We start from the raw sequence: 18,221 nt of genomic DNA, 5'->3' as shown, positions 1-18,221 counted from the left end.
TCATAGGGAAAATGGATGCTGAGTTGATGAAGTTTGCTGATTAATTGTTTTATAAAACCTGTGAAGGACAGTGAGAAACTTAAGCTGGATGTAGACAATTAAATGTTGAGCAGCACAATGGCAGATAAAATATAACATCATGCACATTGACAAAATTCTATTATACTTCTCCTATATGTTACCAGAGTGGCTCCAGAGTGGCTGGGTCTTCTGAGAAAAAGAATTTAGGGCACGAATCAAAGTCCATCAGAGTCACTGGGAGTCTTTCCAATGTCTTCAAAGGGCTTTGAGTCAAGCCCATAAATGTTCTGGTGGAGCAGGGCAAGGAAGATTTCCTCCCAGAGCTCAGCAGCAGATTAGAAAAACACAGGTGCATTAAAAATGGAGAGAAAGGAATATAAAGACAAGCGATTGCATGAGTTACAATGTTTCACGGATGCAATGTGCACCATTGCCTAGATATGAGGAGTGTTTTCACTCTCTTCTAAAATAATTAAATGTTGAATGTAATACAGAAATTGAGTCTAGTACCTAATGTCTAAATATAGATGTAGCTCTGGATAATCCCAATGTTGAGAGAGCAATTTAGAAAGGGGATTTAGGGGCTTTGGGTTAAAAAAGCTGCTCTCAGTTACCTTGATGTACAGTAACTCCACTGACATTTATTTCATTGGTTACTCCAGGTTTACATCAGAATCACTAGAGCAGAGTTTGGTATTTTAGACAAGTCAGGTCATATTAACGATTTGTGGCGGATGCTTCAGCTAAAATGATTCAGATGCCACTATCTAAAAAATTTAGCTACAAGCCTTGGGAGTTTGATAAGTCATTTGTGAAATGGGGGATGCCCTCTTTCAGGCATGGGAGGGGGGCAGATTTTAAAGATAGGAGGAGCCTTTGAAAACTGTTTTCTAAAGTCTATCTTGAAGAGTCACCAGTTATTTGTCAAGGTGTGCACTCAACGGGACACCTGCCAATCTGTAGAAGCAATCCCTGGATAGATATCAGCAGCTGTAAGTGGGGTGGAGCTGTTCCCACGCCTCGCATTTAAAGATGACAGCCAAAACTTAACTTTGGGTTTGATCTAGCTATCCAGCATGTCCCCGCCTGCTACACTACTGCCAATTATCAGAACCCCAATCCTACTGCAAAGGTTAAAACAGCAAATTTTAGTGCATAGGTCAACATGTTCAAAATAGTTTATTACCCTTAGCAAAAAAGAATATCCCGAGAATGGACACTAAAAGGATCATGTGATACGTTATTAGAAAGTAAGAGACTGGAGCTGATTAAACAAAAGCATAATTTATCGCAAGAAATTTGCCTTTACCTTTTCTGCTGGCGGAATCCCTGTGAGCAGACTGATACATTCATTCAGTTTTATTCATTATATAAAATAATTTGAGGTCTTTTTTACTGGCTGTGTAGTTCTTTATCAGCATTTGCTATTCATGCTACAAACATAATCTAAGACCAAGGAAGTCAATAGAAGGACACCACTGACTTCAGTGGGCTTTGGATCAGGTCCAATGTTGGGTAGTTGTTGACCAAAGGAGTCACACACAATAGTTTTTCTTCTCTGATAAGATGAGAGTGGAGGCTTTTCTGGCATGAATAATCACACACAGAAATCTGAAATTCAGTCTCCAAGAGCACTCATGTCTGACTTAGAAATTCACTTTATGGCAACAAAACACCAGCAGTCGCAAGTTCACAGGAAGCAAACACCGAAGAGGCATACCCAGAGCCACAGCCACCGTGAATGCATTTAAAAATCAGACTGAATATTTGCACGCCTGTTTTGGGAAGTACTCCGCAGCTCCACCAGGGAACAAGGACTGTAAAATGCTACTTCACCCATCATCAATGCAGTGGCTTTGTGTAATATGGTGATTCATAATTTGCCATGATAAGATGAGACTGATATGAGCGAAATACAACACTGTCAACAGTGGAAGCTTCTCCTACATTTCCCCACAAACTGAGTAATGTTTAAAACTTGTCCCTGGCCAGCCCCTAGATATAACACCATAAATATACAAATAGGGGTCAGGGCACTATAAAATGGAGGAAACTTAAGAGTTGTTTTCAGGGTTTTCTTCTATGCTCCTTCTTGATACATTAATCCAAAAGGTAAAAAAAGTTCTCCGCTCAATTTCCCTGGGCAACCACTATAACACCTAAACCTGGTTTAAAGTGAGAGTAACCCTTGCTGCTGGTTTCAACTGTTCATTTCTGTGAAGCTTCTTCAGTATTTACTGTTTAATGAATGGATACAGGTGCTGATGCTGCATTCAGACTCTGCTTTTAGATTTTCAGCAGTCCAGTCCAGTCCATCTTCTCAGCCTCATATGTCTTATCATAAACTAGAAAGTACTATGGAGAGCTGATCACTTTGGTGTCTTTACAGCTGCAATGTCTAGTGACTGGGGTTGAGGAATGGAAGGGGGGAATTTGTCTCTGTTGATTTTACCACAAAGAAAATAGCATGAGGTAATTTTTGACAATCTTGGCCAGGGCACAATGGTTTACATGGAGCAGAAGCCATGCCACTTAATTAGTATCAGCTGGGGCCATTTGAAATGAAGTCTGGTTTTAAATTTACCCTCCAAACACAGAATGCTCTTGTAGCTCCTTGCTATTTCATAGCAATGCTGTTACTTGAATTCTGGGCTAAGAGCTGAAAGTATCTGAAGGGCCGTGCTCATGGGCTCTTCTACTGATTACTTGCCTGTATGGTTTAAATTTGGGGATTTTTTTTAAATTTCACAATAACTAGAATGTACTTTGTGAATTTGGCCCAGCAGCATCTATACTTTAACTATATTCAAAACACATCTCAATTCTGCTTTTGTTTCAAAACAGCCCCAAATACTATTCACCGTTCTCTTTCTTTTGAGAACTGTCAGAACCAACTGATTATATACATGAACATTGCCATACGTTTCTTCTTTAGGTCTAACAAAATCCCTTATGGGTCTTGCTAGCACTCTGGCAACTCTACAATGGATAAGAGAACTGTCACTTTAACAGAGTTTCAGTACCTTCTCAGGGAATCCTCTATAATCAATTATTTATTGGGCCTGGCAAATAATTTGTTCCCTACTGGAAATTTATTTCATATATATATAATGTGTGTGTGTGTATATATATATATATGTTTTAAAGGCAAGCTGCCAAAGTAGAAAACATCAGTTTATTTAGTTCACACTAAGAATGTTAAAGAAATCAGATTTGTAACCCATGACACAATTTTTAAAAAATGAATATTTAAGATTTTCAAAAATTGCTACAGTACAAAAAGTGTTTGTGTTTGTGTGTGTGTGTGTTTGTGTATATATATATATATTTATATCTATATGTATATATGTATATTAACCAGAAATACTGACTCTATCAGAAGTCCCCACCCCGGTTTTCTCTAATATTTCTATGTGTAATTCACTTAGCTCCAGCTTCTTGTGAAGTCTTTCAGATCAGTACATGGCACATAATGGTATTATTGGCACAGGTTCAGAATCAGAGTCCATATCCCAAACTCCAGATGTTCAGTCCTTTTCCTTTATTTCGTCTTAACTTCCTCTTTCTTCATAGGCTTCTTTGCTTGCACATTTTTTTCTCTTCTCCCATAAATGCGCGCTTTGAAAATGCAGTTTCCTACAGGTGTGTTCATTTTATAAAAATATATTTGGCACATAGAGTGCTGCTGTTTGAGTCTCCTACTGGTAAACAGAAATAGTAGGTATAGGTAACCCATTTTTTTTACAGGTTCACCAATGGAATCCTGTTAAGGATGAAAAGAAAATAAAGATTAAATTATAATGGGTAAATTTAGCCAGAGTATATTTGGGTTGGGTTTTCTTTTGGTAATGTCTCAGTCACGCATGTTTTCATGACTACTTGGCTAGCTCTTTTCCCTATATTAAAACCATCATTATTAATATTTATCCTCTTAAGACACTGGATGCTTTCATCTTTCATGAAACTTAGTACCACAATAAGATTTATGGATACAAATGAAAATGGTAATTGGTAAGTGTCCCAATGGTAATAGTTCATAGTCAAAGAATGATGTTAGGGATAGATTCTATCGCCCAGACTGGGACATTTAGTCTTACTACACAATGAATCACTAAACATCACACAGAAATGACATGCTGAGCTCCTGTGTCTGTTAAAACTGTTGCATCCAAAATGTATGCCACTTCATTTGTTTGCCTGCGGTAGCTTTTCTCTGCATACACTGCAGAGTATTAACTCACTTTCCAGTTTCATTCATACTAGACTCCTCCTGTGAAGGACAAAGTAACTTGGCTGCTAGACTCATTACTGTATGAGTAAACTGAGTCCATTAGTATCTTACCGGTTGGCTGGAAAGCTACAAAAGCCCACAGTTATGGGGAAGGGTTGCAGGGTAACAAGAGGAAGAGCACCAGGTGCTCCTCATTTAGTCGAGCTTGCTGAGCAGAAAAATCCATATTGTAAATACACAACCACACAGTCAGCTTGATGTAAATGGATAGACTAAGCCTGCTGGCCAGTAGCTAGCAAATTCTGCTGCTTTCCTGGAGCCTGGGGACCTTTACCAAAATGGGGGACCCAAAGCCCTGATGTTTGATGGAGAGCCACCATGCAGCAGCAATTACCCGACTATTAAAACACCTTAAGAAAAATCTTTTCTGATAGTTTTGCTAGTCGCACCAGAAGCAGTAAACACTGGAAGGTCTCAATAGGGATGCATATTGCCATGTGCTTTCCAACCCAACTTTACAAAACCAAGAAGTTGGGATAATGTTCTTAAAATACCCCCAGACTTTGGGGCCAGCCTCTCAACGGCAAACCAGCCCTTTTGCACTTCTCTTCTGGTCCAAAGGATCTGCAAAGCAGCTGAATCTCCCGGGCAGCCAGCTCTTAACTCTCACTTAATTCTGCACTCCCTGCCAGGAGGGGCCTGGTTAGAGGGAATGTGGGCAAAATGCTTCTGCACCAACTGTACTCAACTGATGAACAACGACTTAGGGGGCCATAGTCATTGACTATTGAGGGTACCAGGTACAGGGGCAAAACTGCAGCTAGAACCAGGGACACATAACTAGGTCCTCTGTGGCTTGGCATGTACCCAGACTGTTCTACCCAGAGAATTCCTGGCTCTTCAAACCTTGTTAATGGTCACACATCCCTAGCAGCAGTATTGCATATTTCTGTTATGAGACTGATACAGCACAATCATTGTTTTTAAATAAGCATTTCAGATTGGCTTATCTACTTAAACATCTCTTGAAAAGCTTCAGATTTGTACGGCTCACCTAAAACTTGCGTGTGTTTTGGGGGAAAGCCTTTTGCATCAGGCTGCAGCTTTCCAACAATCGTGCTGGTAGAGATGCTTCTCAAGAACAGTGGGAATGACTTAGCTGCTTAGCTGCTCTTATTTTACAGTTTTATCTCGTAAATATGTTTTCCGAAATATAATTTATTTCTGATCATCCTTGAATTCTAGACCTTTTCACATTCAGACTAAGCAGCATATTGAGTGGCTTGGCAGATGCAAAGAAGATGAGCACTAACGCGATTTTCTAAAGTTTAAATGCCCTAAAGGAATCCATAGAAAATTGGTTAAACACAAACAATAGAGATCCCACTGAAATTTCTCTTTAGCTGTTTATTTTTGTCCTTTTCTTACAGCTCGCTCACAACATAATATTCTTTAAATCTTCTATATGGAAATTGTTGCTTCTAATAATGAGCATGTTAGAGTTTGGATGTGCATGTATGTGCTGAATATATACGGTATTCATGTGTGGTTTTGCATATATGCACATATATGTGTGGGCTGTTATTTATGTCTATGTGTGAATATATGATTTGTGCTTCTCCATGCATGAGGTGACTACCTATGTATGTGTATGTGTAGACATGATGTATGCATACCTCTTCGTATAGTCTGTGGGGCATGTGCATATGTAATTTTTGCATGTAATTGAGAGTGCATATGTGTGCAAACATGACATGTAATGAGTGCATGTGTGTGTGCGTGAGTGAAATTTTCATAACACTTTAAATGCTTCAAATATGCATTTAATTTAGATTTAAGAAGACAAGATTGTATGTTAAATAAATATTACATCATAATTAAAATATATTTATAGAGGCTTAACTGCCATGTAAGAGATACATATCTCATTTAGTTATTAAACATTAATTAAATCTTCACAATTAATTGATAGTTATTGTCTTTTAGATAAGCATCTTATTAAATCAAAAGGGTCTTTCCTCTGTAATGATTACTCTGACTAAGGTGAATGGAGAGGAACAAGTCCTCAAACACCTTCCTTCTTATTAATTATTGTAGCATATAGAGGTCTGAGCATTGTGCTGGATGCTAAACAAAATCATTGTAAGAGACAATCCCTATCCCCATAGAGCTTACATCCTAAACAGACAAGCTAGACAAAGGATGTATCATCATCACGACTATTTAATAAGGGAGAACTGAGGCAAACAGAGACTTCTGTAAGATCACACTAGGCACCTGTGATAGGGCTGGGACTTGAACCCAGGTTTCTGGGAGGCCAGTCTAGTACTTTCACTGCAAGACTTGTCTTTCTTTGACTCATAGACTTTAAGGTCAGAAGGGACCATTATGATCTTCTAGTCTGACCTCCTGCACAACGCAGGCCACAGAATCTCACCCACCCACTCCTGTAACAAACCCACATGCTCACCAGCCAGATACCCATTTGGGGTCGGGAAGGAATTTTTCTCCAGGGCAGATTGGCGGGGGGCTTCACCTTCCTCTGCAGCATGAGGAATGGGTCACTTGCTGGAGGATTCTCTGCACCTTGAAGTCTTTAAACTACAAGTTGAGGACTTCAATAGCTCAGACTTGTTTGCTTCCCATGTATGTCCATCAAGCCCTGGGGATGACTGAACTCTATGGAAATACTCCTGTTGATTTCAATAAGCTTTGGATCAGGTTGCCACATCTCAGTTCTGCAGGAGAAGGACTTGTCCATACTAGGAAAGGTTTAATGTATAGCTATACTATTATAAGCTATCCCAGCAAGCTCTCCTAGTGCAGATGCAACTTAGACCAGCAAAACAAGGCTTTTGCCAGTGTGGCTTACACCGGTTCCCTGAGTAAAATAAGCTATACCTGAAAAAGCACTTTTACAGCACAGTGGGAAAAGGTAAACAGCAGGGCCCCCAAGTATCTGTCCTGGGACCAGTGCTGTTCAACATATTTACAAATGATCTGGAAAAAGCAGCAGTGACAAAGATTACAGATGATACAAAATTACTCAAGATAGTGAAGTCCAAAGTTACAAAGGGATCTCATAAAACTGGGTGACTGGGCAACAAAATGGCAGATGAAATTCAATGTTGATAAATGCAAAGTGATGCACATTGGAAAACATCATCCCAACCATACATATAAAACGATGGGGTCTAAATTAGCCGTTACCGCTCCAGAAAGATCTTGGAGTCATCGCTGATAGCTCTCTGAAAACATCTGTTCAATGTCCAGCAGCAGTTAAAAAAAACTAACACCATTTTAGGACTCATTAGGAAAGGGATCGATAAGACAGTAAATATCGTAGTGCCGTAATATAAATCCCTGGTGCACCCACACCTTGAATACCACATGCACTTCTGGTCACCCCCTACCAAAAAAGATATATTAGAATTGGAAAAAGTACAGAGAAGGGCAACAAAAATGATTAGGTGGATGGAACAGCTTCCATAGGAGGAGAGATTAAAAAGACTGAGACTGTTCTGTTTAGAAAAGAGACAACTAAAGGGGGATATGATAGAGGTCTATAAAATCATGACTGGTGTGGAGAAAGTGAATAGGGAAGTGTTGTTTACCCCTTCACATAACATAAGAACCAGGCGTCACCCAATGAAATTAATAGGCAGTAGCTTTAAAACAAACATAGGGAAATACTTCCTCACACAATGCACAGACAACCTGTGGAACTTGATGCCAGGGGATGTTGTGAAGGCCAAAAGTATAACTGGTTCAATAAGAATTAGATAAATTCATGGAGGATAGGTCCATCAATGGCAATTAGCCAAGACAGTCAAGGACACAACCCCATGCTCTGGGTGTCCCTAAACCTCTGAGTGCCAGAAGCTGGGACTGGATGACAGGGTCACTCAATAAATTGCCCTGTTCTGTTCATTCCCTCTGAAGTATCTGGGAACAGCCACTGTCAGAAGACAGGATCGTGGGCCACATGGACCACTGGTCTGACCCAGTGTGGCTATCCTTATGTTTTTACACTGGTATAACTGCGTCTAACCTACTGCTTTTGCTGGCATAATTTACACTGGTACCCTGAGCAAAATAATCTATACCAGCAAAAGCAATTTTTTGCTGGTATAACTGTGTTTATACTAGGGCTATTGCTGGTATCAAAATGTCCCCACAAATCACTGATAGTGCTGCGCTGACAAAAGCTTCTGGTGTAGAACTGACTTAGATCTCTACCTGAGTGTTAGAAACTGATTTGTCATGCAGTGGGGATGACTTCCCAATGGTTTCTCAATGACCTTTCCTTGGGACTCTGAAAGTGCTATTACTCTTAGAAGAAGATGACTGTCTGGTTGTTTTTTTAAACGCTTCCAATTTAAGCTCGCTTGTTCTTTAGTTTAAGACCACAAGCTACTGGTAGATGTCCTTGGTCAATAAGGGTTTCAGCATGCAAGGTGCTGAACAGCTTGCCATGATCCAGCAAAGCATTTAAGCATAGGTTTAACTTTAAGCACCTGAGCCATGCTGTTCTGTTCAGCACAGCCTGAGTGCTCTGCGCCTTGCAGGACTGGAGCCAAACAGCACGTTGCTGGCACAGTACATTTGTTCCGCCCTGTGTTCTCTCTGTGCCCTGGTTGCCCAAGTGCAAAATATCTCCTACAAGAGAAAGTCAAAGACTATCAAAAACTTGTTCTTAGGGAGTTGGGAGCCCAAATTATCCTTTGCACCTTCCTCATTTTTTATCTGTAACTAGAAAAAACAGGTAGTCTGTAATTTGTTTGATGTTTTTTAATGCAATCTGTTCAGGTCTCTTGCTGGAAGGGGACTACAGAAATATCAGCTTTCACCCGTGGAAAGCACTGAAGTCTTAATTAACTGGATTCTTTAGAATACTTAATCTCTTGTAACAGGTCTGTATACGCAATGCTATTATTCTTCATAAGACAAGCCTGGATATTTTATGATGACTCATTGTCTGTTAATATTAATACAAAAATGTACTGTTGTTAGGCAGAATGAGGGCATCACAGCAGCAGGCTGCAGTTTTCAAAGCAGAGAATTACTGTAAAGTGCTGCGACTTCTACCTACTCTGTGTGAAAGCTGGGAGAGTTTCAGCCCTACGATACTGCTAGCATTTTAGAATCCCCAATAGTCATTTATATAATAATAATGCTTAACACTTACATAACTCTGTACAAATGTTATTTAATTAATGCACTGTAATCTGTATGTAATATTTATATTGCATTCTGAAGGGCTCCTGTGTGCAGACTAGGCCAGCAATTGATGTGCCTTATAGAATTTTATATGATCTCATTCCATGTTGGTTAGTCAAACACAGCAGGAAGCCAGAATTCAGGACAGGAACCAGGTGAAACACCAAATTTTGATTCACAGGAGTCTGTGCAATACCATTCAGTTTCTATCTCTGAGATACTCTGAATTTCAGTTTTGAAGAAAGGCCAAGAATCAAAATGAAATTCAGTCAAATCAGCCAAGTTTTGTCTGGTTCCAGGTCAAACCCATGTAAAATCTCTGTCATTTTCAAGATGTCCACTGGAAATTGTAGTCTGTTCCAGGGTCCCCAGAAATTCCTCCTAAAGTAGCAAACCTCAGAAGGTCACAAACTTGGCCTGCGTTCCAGGTTTGTAATTGGAACTGGATGAACTATTCATCAAATTTCAAACTTTTTGGTTTGCAAATCCCCTGTGAGCAGATCACAATTACTATTCATTGTCCTAATTTATTCACATTCAGCTAATGTTTAAGGAGAACATATTTTAGCCTCTGAGTTGCTCACAATTTTTCACTGCTGGTGGTCTTTTTAGTATTCAATATCTGCTTTCAACTTTCAGTCGGAACTAGTTGTTTCACCTGATTTCAGTTAATTTACAAAAGCTCTGTGCAGACCCACCCACATGTTCTCTTCTTGGCTCTTCACCATTTCCCTCTCTAGCCACATACCCTCTCTGTGCCTCAGTTTCCAAATCTGTGAATTGGGATAATAACTACTAATCAAGAGTGCTGTGAGGTGTAATTAATTAACACTTGTAAAATACTTTGAGTTCCTCTGAGGAAAGGTACTAGAAATGTTCAGTCTGATATAATTTATATTATTCCATAAATTAAACTATAATTTAGGGTGACTTTCACCACTGGATGGTGAACAATGCCCTGTGGGTGGCCTGGGTCACGCTACAGCCAGTCCAATCCTGCATTTCTTACACACCCCAAACTCTCAGTGAAAGAGGTTTAAATGCTCTGGGAAAAGGAATGCAGGATCCAACCCCCGTATATAAATGGTTTTGCTCTCTCTAGCAAGTCTTTCCAACTCTCCTGAGATGCAGCTGGTTAAAGTCGACTTACTCAGCTTCAGGCTGCTTTGCTGGTATTATCAATTCCAGCCAAGAAGATATTCACATCTGCAGCATTTTCTCATTGCATTTTGAAGGGTCAGTCCAGTGACAGCACAGTACAATGACAAGTAATAATTCCCAAGTTAAATATCTCAAGATAGCCAATCAAATATAGCCAATGTAGCCAATCCTTGTTCTAAGGACACTTTGTCCTAGGTAGTGACGTGTGAACCTTAAAGTATTCAGTTTGGTCCAGCTAAGGTCCCAATTTTGCAGAACCTTGTGTTTGAGAGTAGCCCCACAGAGCCCAGTGGCGGCACACATGGGGCAGGGTCTCTAGCCTACATGTTGTGTGGCATTAAATCGTCACGACGCTATTGAAATGTTTTTTTAAAAAAGAGACGAGAGTCCAGAACTGTAGACTCTTGCTATCCCCACTGAATTTGGAGGGTTGGATAAAAAGGGACATGGAACTAAACCATCCTTGCTTTGAGTATTAAACACAGCAAAATTGACCTAGAGGTCAAACCCATCCTGGTTAATCCATTTGCAGTCCCCAATGCTCTCTGTGCACCTTCAGAAATATTCTGCAGCATGAGCTAACATCTGCTTTAGAAAATAAGGTGCTTGGGGCATCGCTGCATCCTGGGATTTGGAGCTTTATAATTCAACTCACATCCCCCTCATTAATGAAGCAGGGGCTTGGCCTGTTGACATTTACCTCCTACACTTCCTGGAAAGGAATTTCTGTACATGTGGGGAAAGAACTTTTCTCCATTACTGACCTGAGCCCCAGCCATGTCAGGGGGGGTGTGATAGCTTACAAGGTGTAGTGTGTTTATCATATTATCTTTCTAATGTAATGGAAAAGCCCTGCATCCGTCTGGCTCTGATTGGTACAGAGATTTTACCACAACAAAAATGAAACTCCTCCAGCCATATACCAGGTTCTTGGTTGCCATGTTCATTTTCAATTACAAAAGGAGTGTCATTTGCAGCTTTAATCAGCGTGATAATTATAGCATTGCAGACAAAGAAGAAAGACTCCGATGCGAATCTTGATAAAATATTTGCCATCTGGTATATCCCGTCCTAATCAGTGCACTTAGTTAGGTGCACATTTCACCTTGCCTGCCCAGACAAAACCATACCAAGCCACAGCAGAGACTATTAACTTTTTATTCTCTTTCCATTCTAATCTAATTATATTTCTGTGTTCAAAAACTGAGCATCATGTTAAAAAGGTTATTTCAAGTAAGTCACAGTTAGGGAAGGTTGGAAATTTCATTTAGAGTGAATATGTGATTCATTACAGCAGGGATTTGGAACTGACCAATTAATTTGCCTGAGCGCATGGCTCAAACGGGCAGTGCTGCCCTACAGTAAAATGCCACATAGTTAATCCTAATTGCTTTTCCTCCCACTGCTATCTGCAATGCCACCTTCCAAAGAAAGAAAGGGAGGAGGAAATGGCACAAGCTAAAAAAAACAACAACAAAAAAAAGAGAGAGGGAGAGATCTGCAAAACAATGTTTTTTATACTAGTTTGGGAGTATCAGCCCCCAAGCTCTGAAGACTCCCCAGACAGACTAAGTGATGGCGGACATGGTTTCCTGCAAGGTAAAGAAGGGGTTTGTCGCTACTGTTGCAGTGGAAGCACGAAAAGGTTACTTATTCCAGAATCCCAGCCATTTCAGCTCTAGATTATCGACGGACTATGCATAGAACATGTGCAGTCTCTGGAATTCCATCATGCAACAAAAAGGTTAATCACAAAAGGAGGCCATTTAATAGCACTAATGTTCACAACATTTGCTGAAAGCAAACCAGTTCTAGAGATGTTCCCGCCTGCGACTCAAAGTCTGGATCCAGAGGTGAACTTCTAAAAGGTTCAGTGTGCTCTGATCTGGGGGAGCTAAGAGTGAGAGGCCATCACTCCAGGAAATCCAGGGGTGAATGGGTCTTGAGTTCCAGTTCACGCCCACCTCTAATTCACCAAATGGAAAAGCCATTTTGGTACCAAGTCCCCCTTTTATCTTAGAAGACATTTACCATCCCCTGCAGGGGACACCTAGGTCAAGTCAAATGTTTAAAAAAAGAATCAGCTAGCTGGTAAGCGTCACACAGGGAATACAATGGTGAAAGAGACCTCGCTATGCACAGAAATGTTCATAGTTATGTGAGGTGGAGTGGTTGGAAAAAAAATGTGTAAGAGTGGTACGTACCAGGAAATAGACACATGGCGTCTGCCCTGCCCCCAGGAAGTAAAACAGACTTCGGCCAGTCAGCAGGAGATTTCAAACCATTTCTCAGACACAAAGGCCACAGGAATTAGATGCCGATCAGAAGAAGAGGGTCTGCAGCGAGCAGAAAAATGGGCTTGCGCGTGCTGGTACGTAACACACAACAAGCAAGCCTCGTCAGGCCTGCTGCCAAAATTAGCGTTTCTTTTTTTTTTTTTTTTTAAGAAGAAAAAAATTCTCTAAAATAATGCTTTGAATGGGCTTATTGGCCTTTGCCATTGAGGGTTGTACAAAGAAGATGAAATTTAATGCCATGTGTTTTCAGTGGAAATGGAAAATATTGAAATAAAGTAACTCTTAAGCCAATTAAGGATGCAAATCTGGGGGATTTTAGACAGTCCAAAGATGAGTCACTATCTCCGTGGTTTTTAAGTATTTTTTTCTCTCTCCTTTTCTCCTGAACTACTTTCCTGTTTTTCCCAGCTACAGTGCATGATTGTCGTCCCGATACTGCAATGACAAATTGAGATTGGTCACCTGGAAAAATGCAGTACATAAGGGGGACAGCTGGTTTATTGCTGGGAGAATATATGACTTTGCCATCATTAGTGACTTATAATGTGACTGCTCAGACTGAACCAGGCTTCAGAGAAAAGTGTGGAGGCCAATATATTCCAACAAAGCATTACCTTAAGACAAAAAAGCAATGAACCCTTTCCAACCAATGCTCATATACCAATGGACGGCATTAATAGCAGCGCAAACAATAGACACTGACAGTGATCAGCACCATGCAGAGACAGGACAGGAAAACAGAACAAAAATCTCCCCCTTTTGTGCCCCAGCATTGGTGGCTGGGGTTCATGTGAGAATTAACATATACATACACTCAATGAAATGGTTTGAAAATCCTTGCCAATTCTCTGCCTCCCAAGATCAGAGGAAATCCCAGAATATGACAGCTAGCAAAATTCCACGCACACACACACAAAGATATTTAAAAATATGTTTATTATAATTGTTTGCTTTTAGATTTTTGCTCTTCATGCACTTAGGATAAAGGACTTTATAATAAATATCCCTTAGAGTTCAACATGGTTATACATTTGAAGAAGGTTTTTTTTGGGGGAGGTGGGATTATTATTTTTTCACTTCCAATAAATCGTTTTCTAGCTTTGACAGCAAACATACATTTACTGTGTGGGACAATTCTGGAAAATCTCTGCACCAATCAATAGTGAAAATCCGCCTCCTAAAAAACATAAACAAAACTAACAACATACCCAGCACCCCATGCAATTAACCCTTTACTAGAAGGCTAACATTTTTAGTGTTTCTTTGTGGGTAAAGGTAACTTACCAAGTTCTCCAATCAGCCTCACTTTCCACACAGACAATAGACATATAGAAGGATGGTTCAAATCTTTAATTCCATATTCTGTCAACTCCCCCTTATTAATGTATCATTATTTCACACCAGACTAAATGGATTCATGCAGCCTATTCTTGTGTTAATCACATTGTCACTTAAATCTGAATAGTTTGCCAGATGCCACTTAAAAAAGCAGCATAGAAATTCTGGAAGATAGATTTGAGGTAAATTTCCTTGCTGGAAGTGGCAGAGGGGAGTTGAAAAATGTGTGGTACTACACAACAGCACAGTTTAACAAGATGTGTTCCAGGTGAGCCTAGCTGGCATTGCAAGGACAAAAGCAGTACTTAAAATTGCCATTTTACAAGCATTAAAAATAATCGATGGCCTATGGCTATGGGTTACATAGGCCATGAGTAATCATTTGTCCTCATTTTGAAGACGGAGAAGTTTGGTATTCCCGGTTCTACATAGTAGATGGTGCTAACCAAACCCGACTCAGCACTGGCAAATGTTTCTAACTGACTTGTTAAATCTGGGAAGGAAAATGCACATCATGGCTTAAAGAACCATTTGAATCCACTGGTGTCAATTTCCTTCACTACCTGGATTTTGTTGATATTGATTATTAATTGGAATTTCTGTTACATATCAAAATAATAACTCGAGTGTAATAGCTTAAGGAGATTTTTTTAACCCCAAATAAATTTGAATCCTCTAAATGTAAATGTGCATGAGAGATTGTAGAGTAAGAGACTGCTCAATGCCTGTCTTACCTATTTCCATTGAACGTTGTTTTATAATCACCGGGCGAGTGTAACATCTCTTCTGTATACACTGGCATTGGTGTCCTGACGCACTCATGGGAGCACTGTAGTGTTTCATTGTAGGCTGTGAATATGTCCAGGTTACTGGGCACACGGGCCGGAGTGAAGTCCGTCAAGTTCTGGCAACTCTCCTCCTGCTGATTGATTTTGCGTTGGTGGCTGTTCCGCCGTGTATTTCCACTTTGCACACAACTGGGTGTTACATTTTTTTAAAGAAAGAAAAGAAAGAAAGAAAGAAAAGAAAAAAAACACAACCCAAAATGCAACTGTGACCCTTGAGAGGAACTTACATTACCCGCCATTAATTATACATTATTTAATATTAGATTATAATTCATAAGCACTTTGGAAAGATCAGCCATAATCAAGCAATCAATTCCCTTTATTTATTTTATTTTTTATGTTTAAATTTAAATTTTAAATGTGAGCCTTTTATGCTCAGAAGAATTACTGAGATAAGTGGTGCAGCCATATTTGCAGGAAGTTAGAGCTTTCTTTGCACAAAGATTTTAAACAAGAACAATCAACTTAACCCTTTTGTGTCCTTGAAGCTGTTGTGGCAAATAATGGCAGGAACTTGGTCTGTGAGAGAAGCACTGGGACTCAGAGAACATGTACAGATACATTGGATATCACATACATTGGTTCAGTCATTGATTCTGAAGCCTCATGTAATCACACCTGACAACTCATTGGTGTGTTAGTCTACAGGGAAGATTCTCTACTTCAGCCCCTTCCACCTACTACAGCTCAGGAGTTTGACATGGGATGTTATTCTGGCTTCTAGAAACATACTGTATTTCAAGATCTATATAGGCACAAAATAGGGCACCTGCTACACAGACATTACATACCCTGGACAATTTGGAGAACCATATGTACGGTCATACAATTCAAAGATGGTGACCTAGAGAAACTTTACGCAGAACAATAGTGAAAGAAGCCAAATCCATCAGCACAATACTTAGAAGCCTAAACAGACCAGCGCAAGATCAAAATAAATGGTGGAAACTGGTGGACACCCCAGGCACCCAAAGGTGCATGAGGATAAAGAAAAGAAAGATGTACAGCCATTTGTTATTACAAATAACAATAATGGGAGGAAGGGCTAGAGAGAAAAGAGGGAGAGGGGATCCTTAAGACCGATCAGGAATATTTACATCTAGAGGTAGGCTAACCTCTAAAGTCAACGTTTCAGGATAAGCATTGGAGTGCTTTGCTCAACTCCTTTGTTTTCCCTATCCCCTAAGAAAAAGCTTCTTGTGAGACTTACAGCCTCTTTGGTTTTGGCTGAGTTAGAAATACTGAAAAATTAGCCTCCCACATGCTAGTGTCAGTATTTTTCATTGGCACAATCATTGGAGGGACTTTATCTCACCACCAGCCTTTTAACTATCCTGCCTGATGTGGTTGAAACACTCATGTATTTTTCACTCCTGGAGTGAAATCCTGACCCCACTGAAGTCAATGGTAAAGCTCAGATTGACTTGATTGAGATCAGGATTTCATCCCTGATCTCTCCCACACCCTAGTCCAGCCAAGAATAGGTGCAAGTATTTCCAGTTCCAAAAGAGCCCAGGATTGTTAGAAATAGTTCTGAAGTTTAAAAAGGACATGGGGTCATTTTCAGACTTGTGATGCCATACCTATGATAGCAACCATCGTGGCTTTCCAAGGTTTAAATATCATCATTGCAAAAGATATAATTGAGGCAAAGAACTTAGTAGAATTCAGAAAAAGATTAGGGGCTAAATTCTTTGCTGGCATAACTCCATTCCAATGGATTTACACTAACAGAGAATTTGAGTGTAGGCATTTGTATGGATAATGGGAATATTATGCTTGATATAATATTGTTTTTCTTTCAGACCATAAGAAAACAAGCTAGCTGATGCAGGTGAATAAGAAACTTTCCCTCGAGAGCACATTATTCCATAATTGTCCATTATGGGCATTCATCCAAACCATCTGCTACTGGCCACTGTTGGAGCCAAAATCCTGGACTACATGGACCCCTGGTCTGATGCTGTCTGGCTGTTCTTATGTTGTTCTAAATAAGCCTAAAGTTTCAAACTTAGTTGCTAAAGCTAGTTGCCTCAATCCTGAACAGAAATGACTTAATGTGCAAAACTGCTGAGCATTGACTTCAACAGCACATCAGATGGCTCAGCACTGCGGTAAATCAGGCCACTTTATTTAGTAAAATATGGATTTATTAAGATCCTGACTTTTTTCATGTAGGCTCGAAAATGCTAGCTATAAGTATCAAGTGGGAATTTCAAAAGTGCCTGAGGAAATTAGGCAATCAAGCCCCACTGAAAGTCAAGGGGAATTAGACACCTGTGTATGTTAGAGGCTTTTGAAAATCCCATCCACTAACTCTATAACCTAGATTCACGGCTTGCATAAGCAGGAGCAATTCCACTGATGTTAATAAAGTTATGACCACTTACACCAGTGATTGATTTGGCCCCTTGTGTACATCCAGACGTCCATCCATAATGCCCATAATGGTGATCTGTACAGTTTCCATTGATTTCTCAAACTGAAATAGACACCTGCTAAAGATAAGCAGTTCCCCATACTGCGAATTTACACAGATAATATAAACTTTGCACTGCATAGCGCAATCATTCATCTCGACGTGTTTATAAAGTGGGTAAACTACTAACCCCATTTCATACAACTGAGTCACAGCGTGGTTACATGACTTGCCCATGGTCACATAGTCAGTCTCTGGCGTGAAGGGGTTCACATCTTATCTCCCTGCCTACCACTCTTGTTACTGCACCCCATTGCCTCTCTTGGTTCCTTGGTATATACAAGGACTCAAAATACAATTTGACAAAGATTAGAGCTCATTAATAGATCACAATGCCACAAGGATTTGGGCTCTGTTTTGCTCTTGCGTAATATCTCTGAGTGAGATTTCCTGATATTTTATCTGTTATTTGAAATTATCCAAAAATGTTTTGTTTTGGCAGATTTTTTCCCCACATGGGACTGATCACAAGCAGTTCTCTCCAAGTCTTGCTATTTGACCTGTGCTAATTAGTTGAGATTGATCACATAAATCATGTAGTATTGTTTCAGTTTTCTGTTTTGAGGAGTGTAGAACACACTAGTTTGTCAGGAAAGAGAGGGGGGAAATGGCAAAAATGTTTGTTG

The 18,221-nt window shown here is 39.9% G+C and overlaps 1 protein-coding gene across 3 annotated transcripts in view; it reads right to left on the bottom strand.

Moving 5' to 3' along the window:
• Positions 1 to 3,323: 3,323 nt before the first annotated feature.
• The window catches only part of AJAP1 (adherens junctions associated protein 1), a 102,433-nt gene continuing 87,535 nt past the window's right edge, over positions 3,324 to 18,221 (bottom strand). The window contains exons 4-6 of one of the 3 annotated variants that reach the window (XM_039508636.1): positions 15,003 to 15,245; positions 12,838 to 12,969; positions 3,324 to 3,784 (exon numbers count right to left, since the gene is read on the bottom strand). In XM_039508636.1, coding sequence (XP_039364570.1) covers positions 12,897 to 12,969; positions 15,003 to 15,245 — 316 coding nt within the window. In that variant the 3' untranslated portion in view covers positions 3,324 to 3,784; positions 12,838 to 12,896. Of the gene's footprint in view, positions 3,785 to 12,837; positions 12,970 to 13,885; positions 14,108 to 15,002; positions 15,246 to 18,221 lie in introns of those variants that run through there. The other 2 variants (XM_039508637.1, XM_039508635.1) reach the window with 2 other exon arrangements.

This window comes from Mauremys reevesii, linkage group 21, assembly GCF_016161935.1.
Source record: "Mauremys reevesii isolate NIE-2019 linkage group 21, ASM1616193v1, whole genome shotgun sequence".
Taxonomy (NCBI): domain Eukaryota; kingdom Metazoa; phylum Chordata; order Testudines; family Geoemydidae; genus Mauremys; species Mauremys reevesii.
Note: the sequence above shows the minus strand (reverse complement) of the source record. Positions and strands in the feature narration are given on the sequence as shown.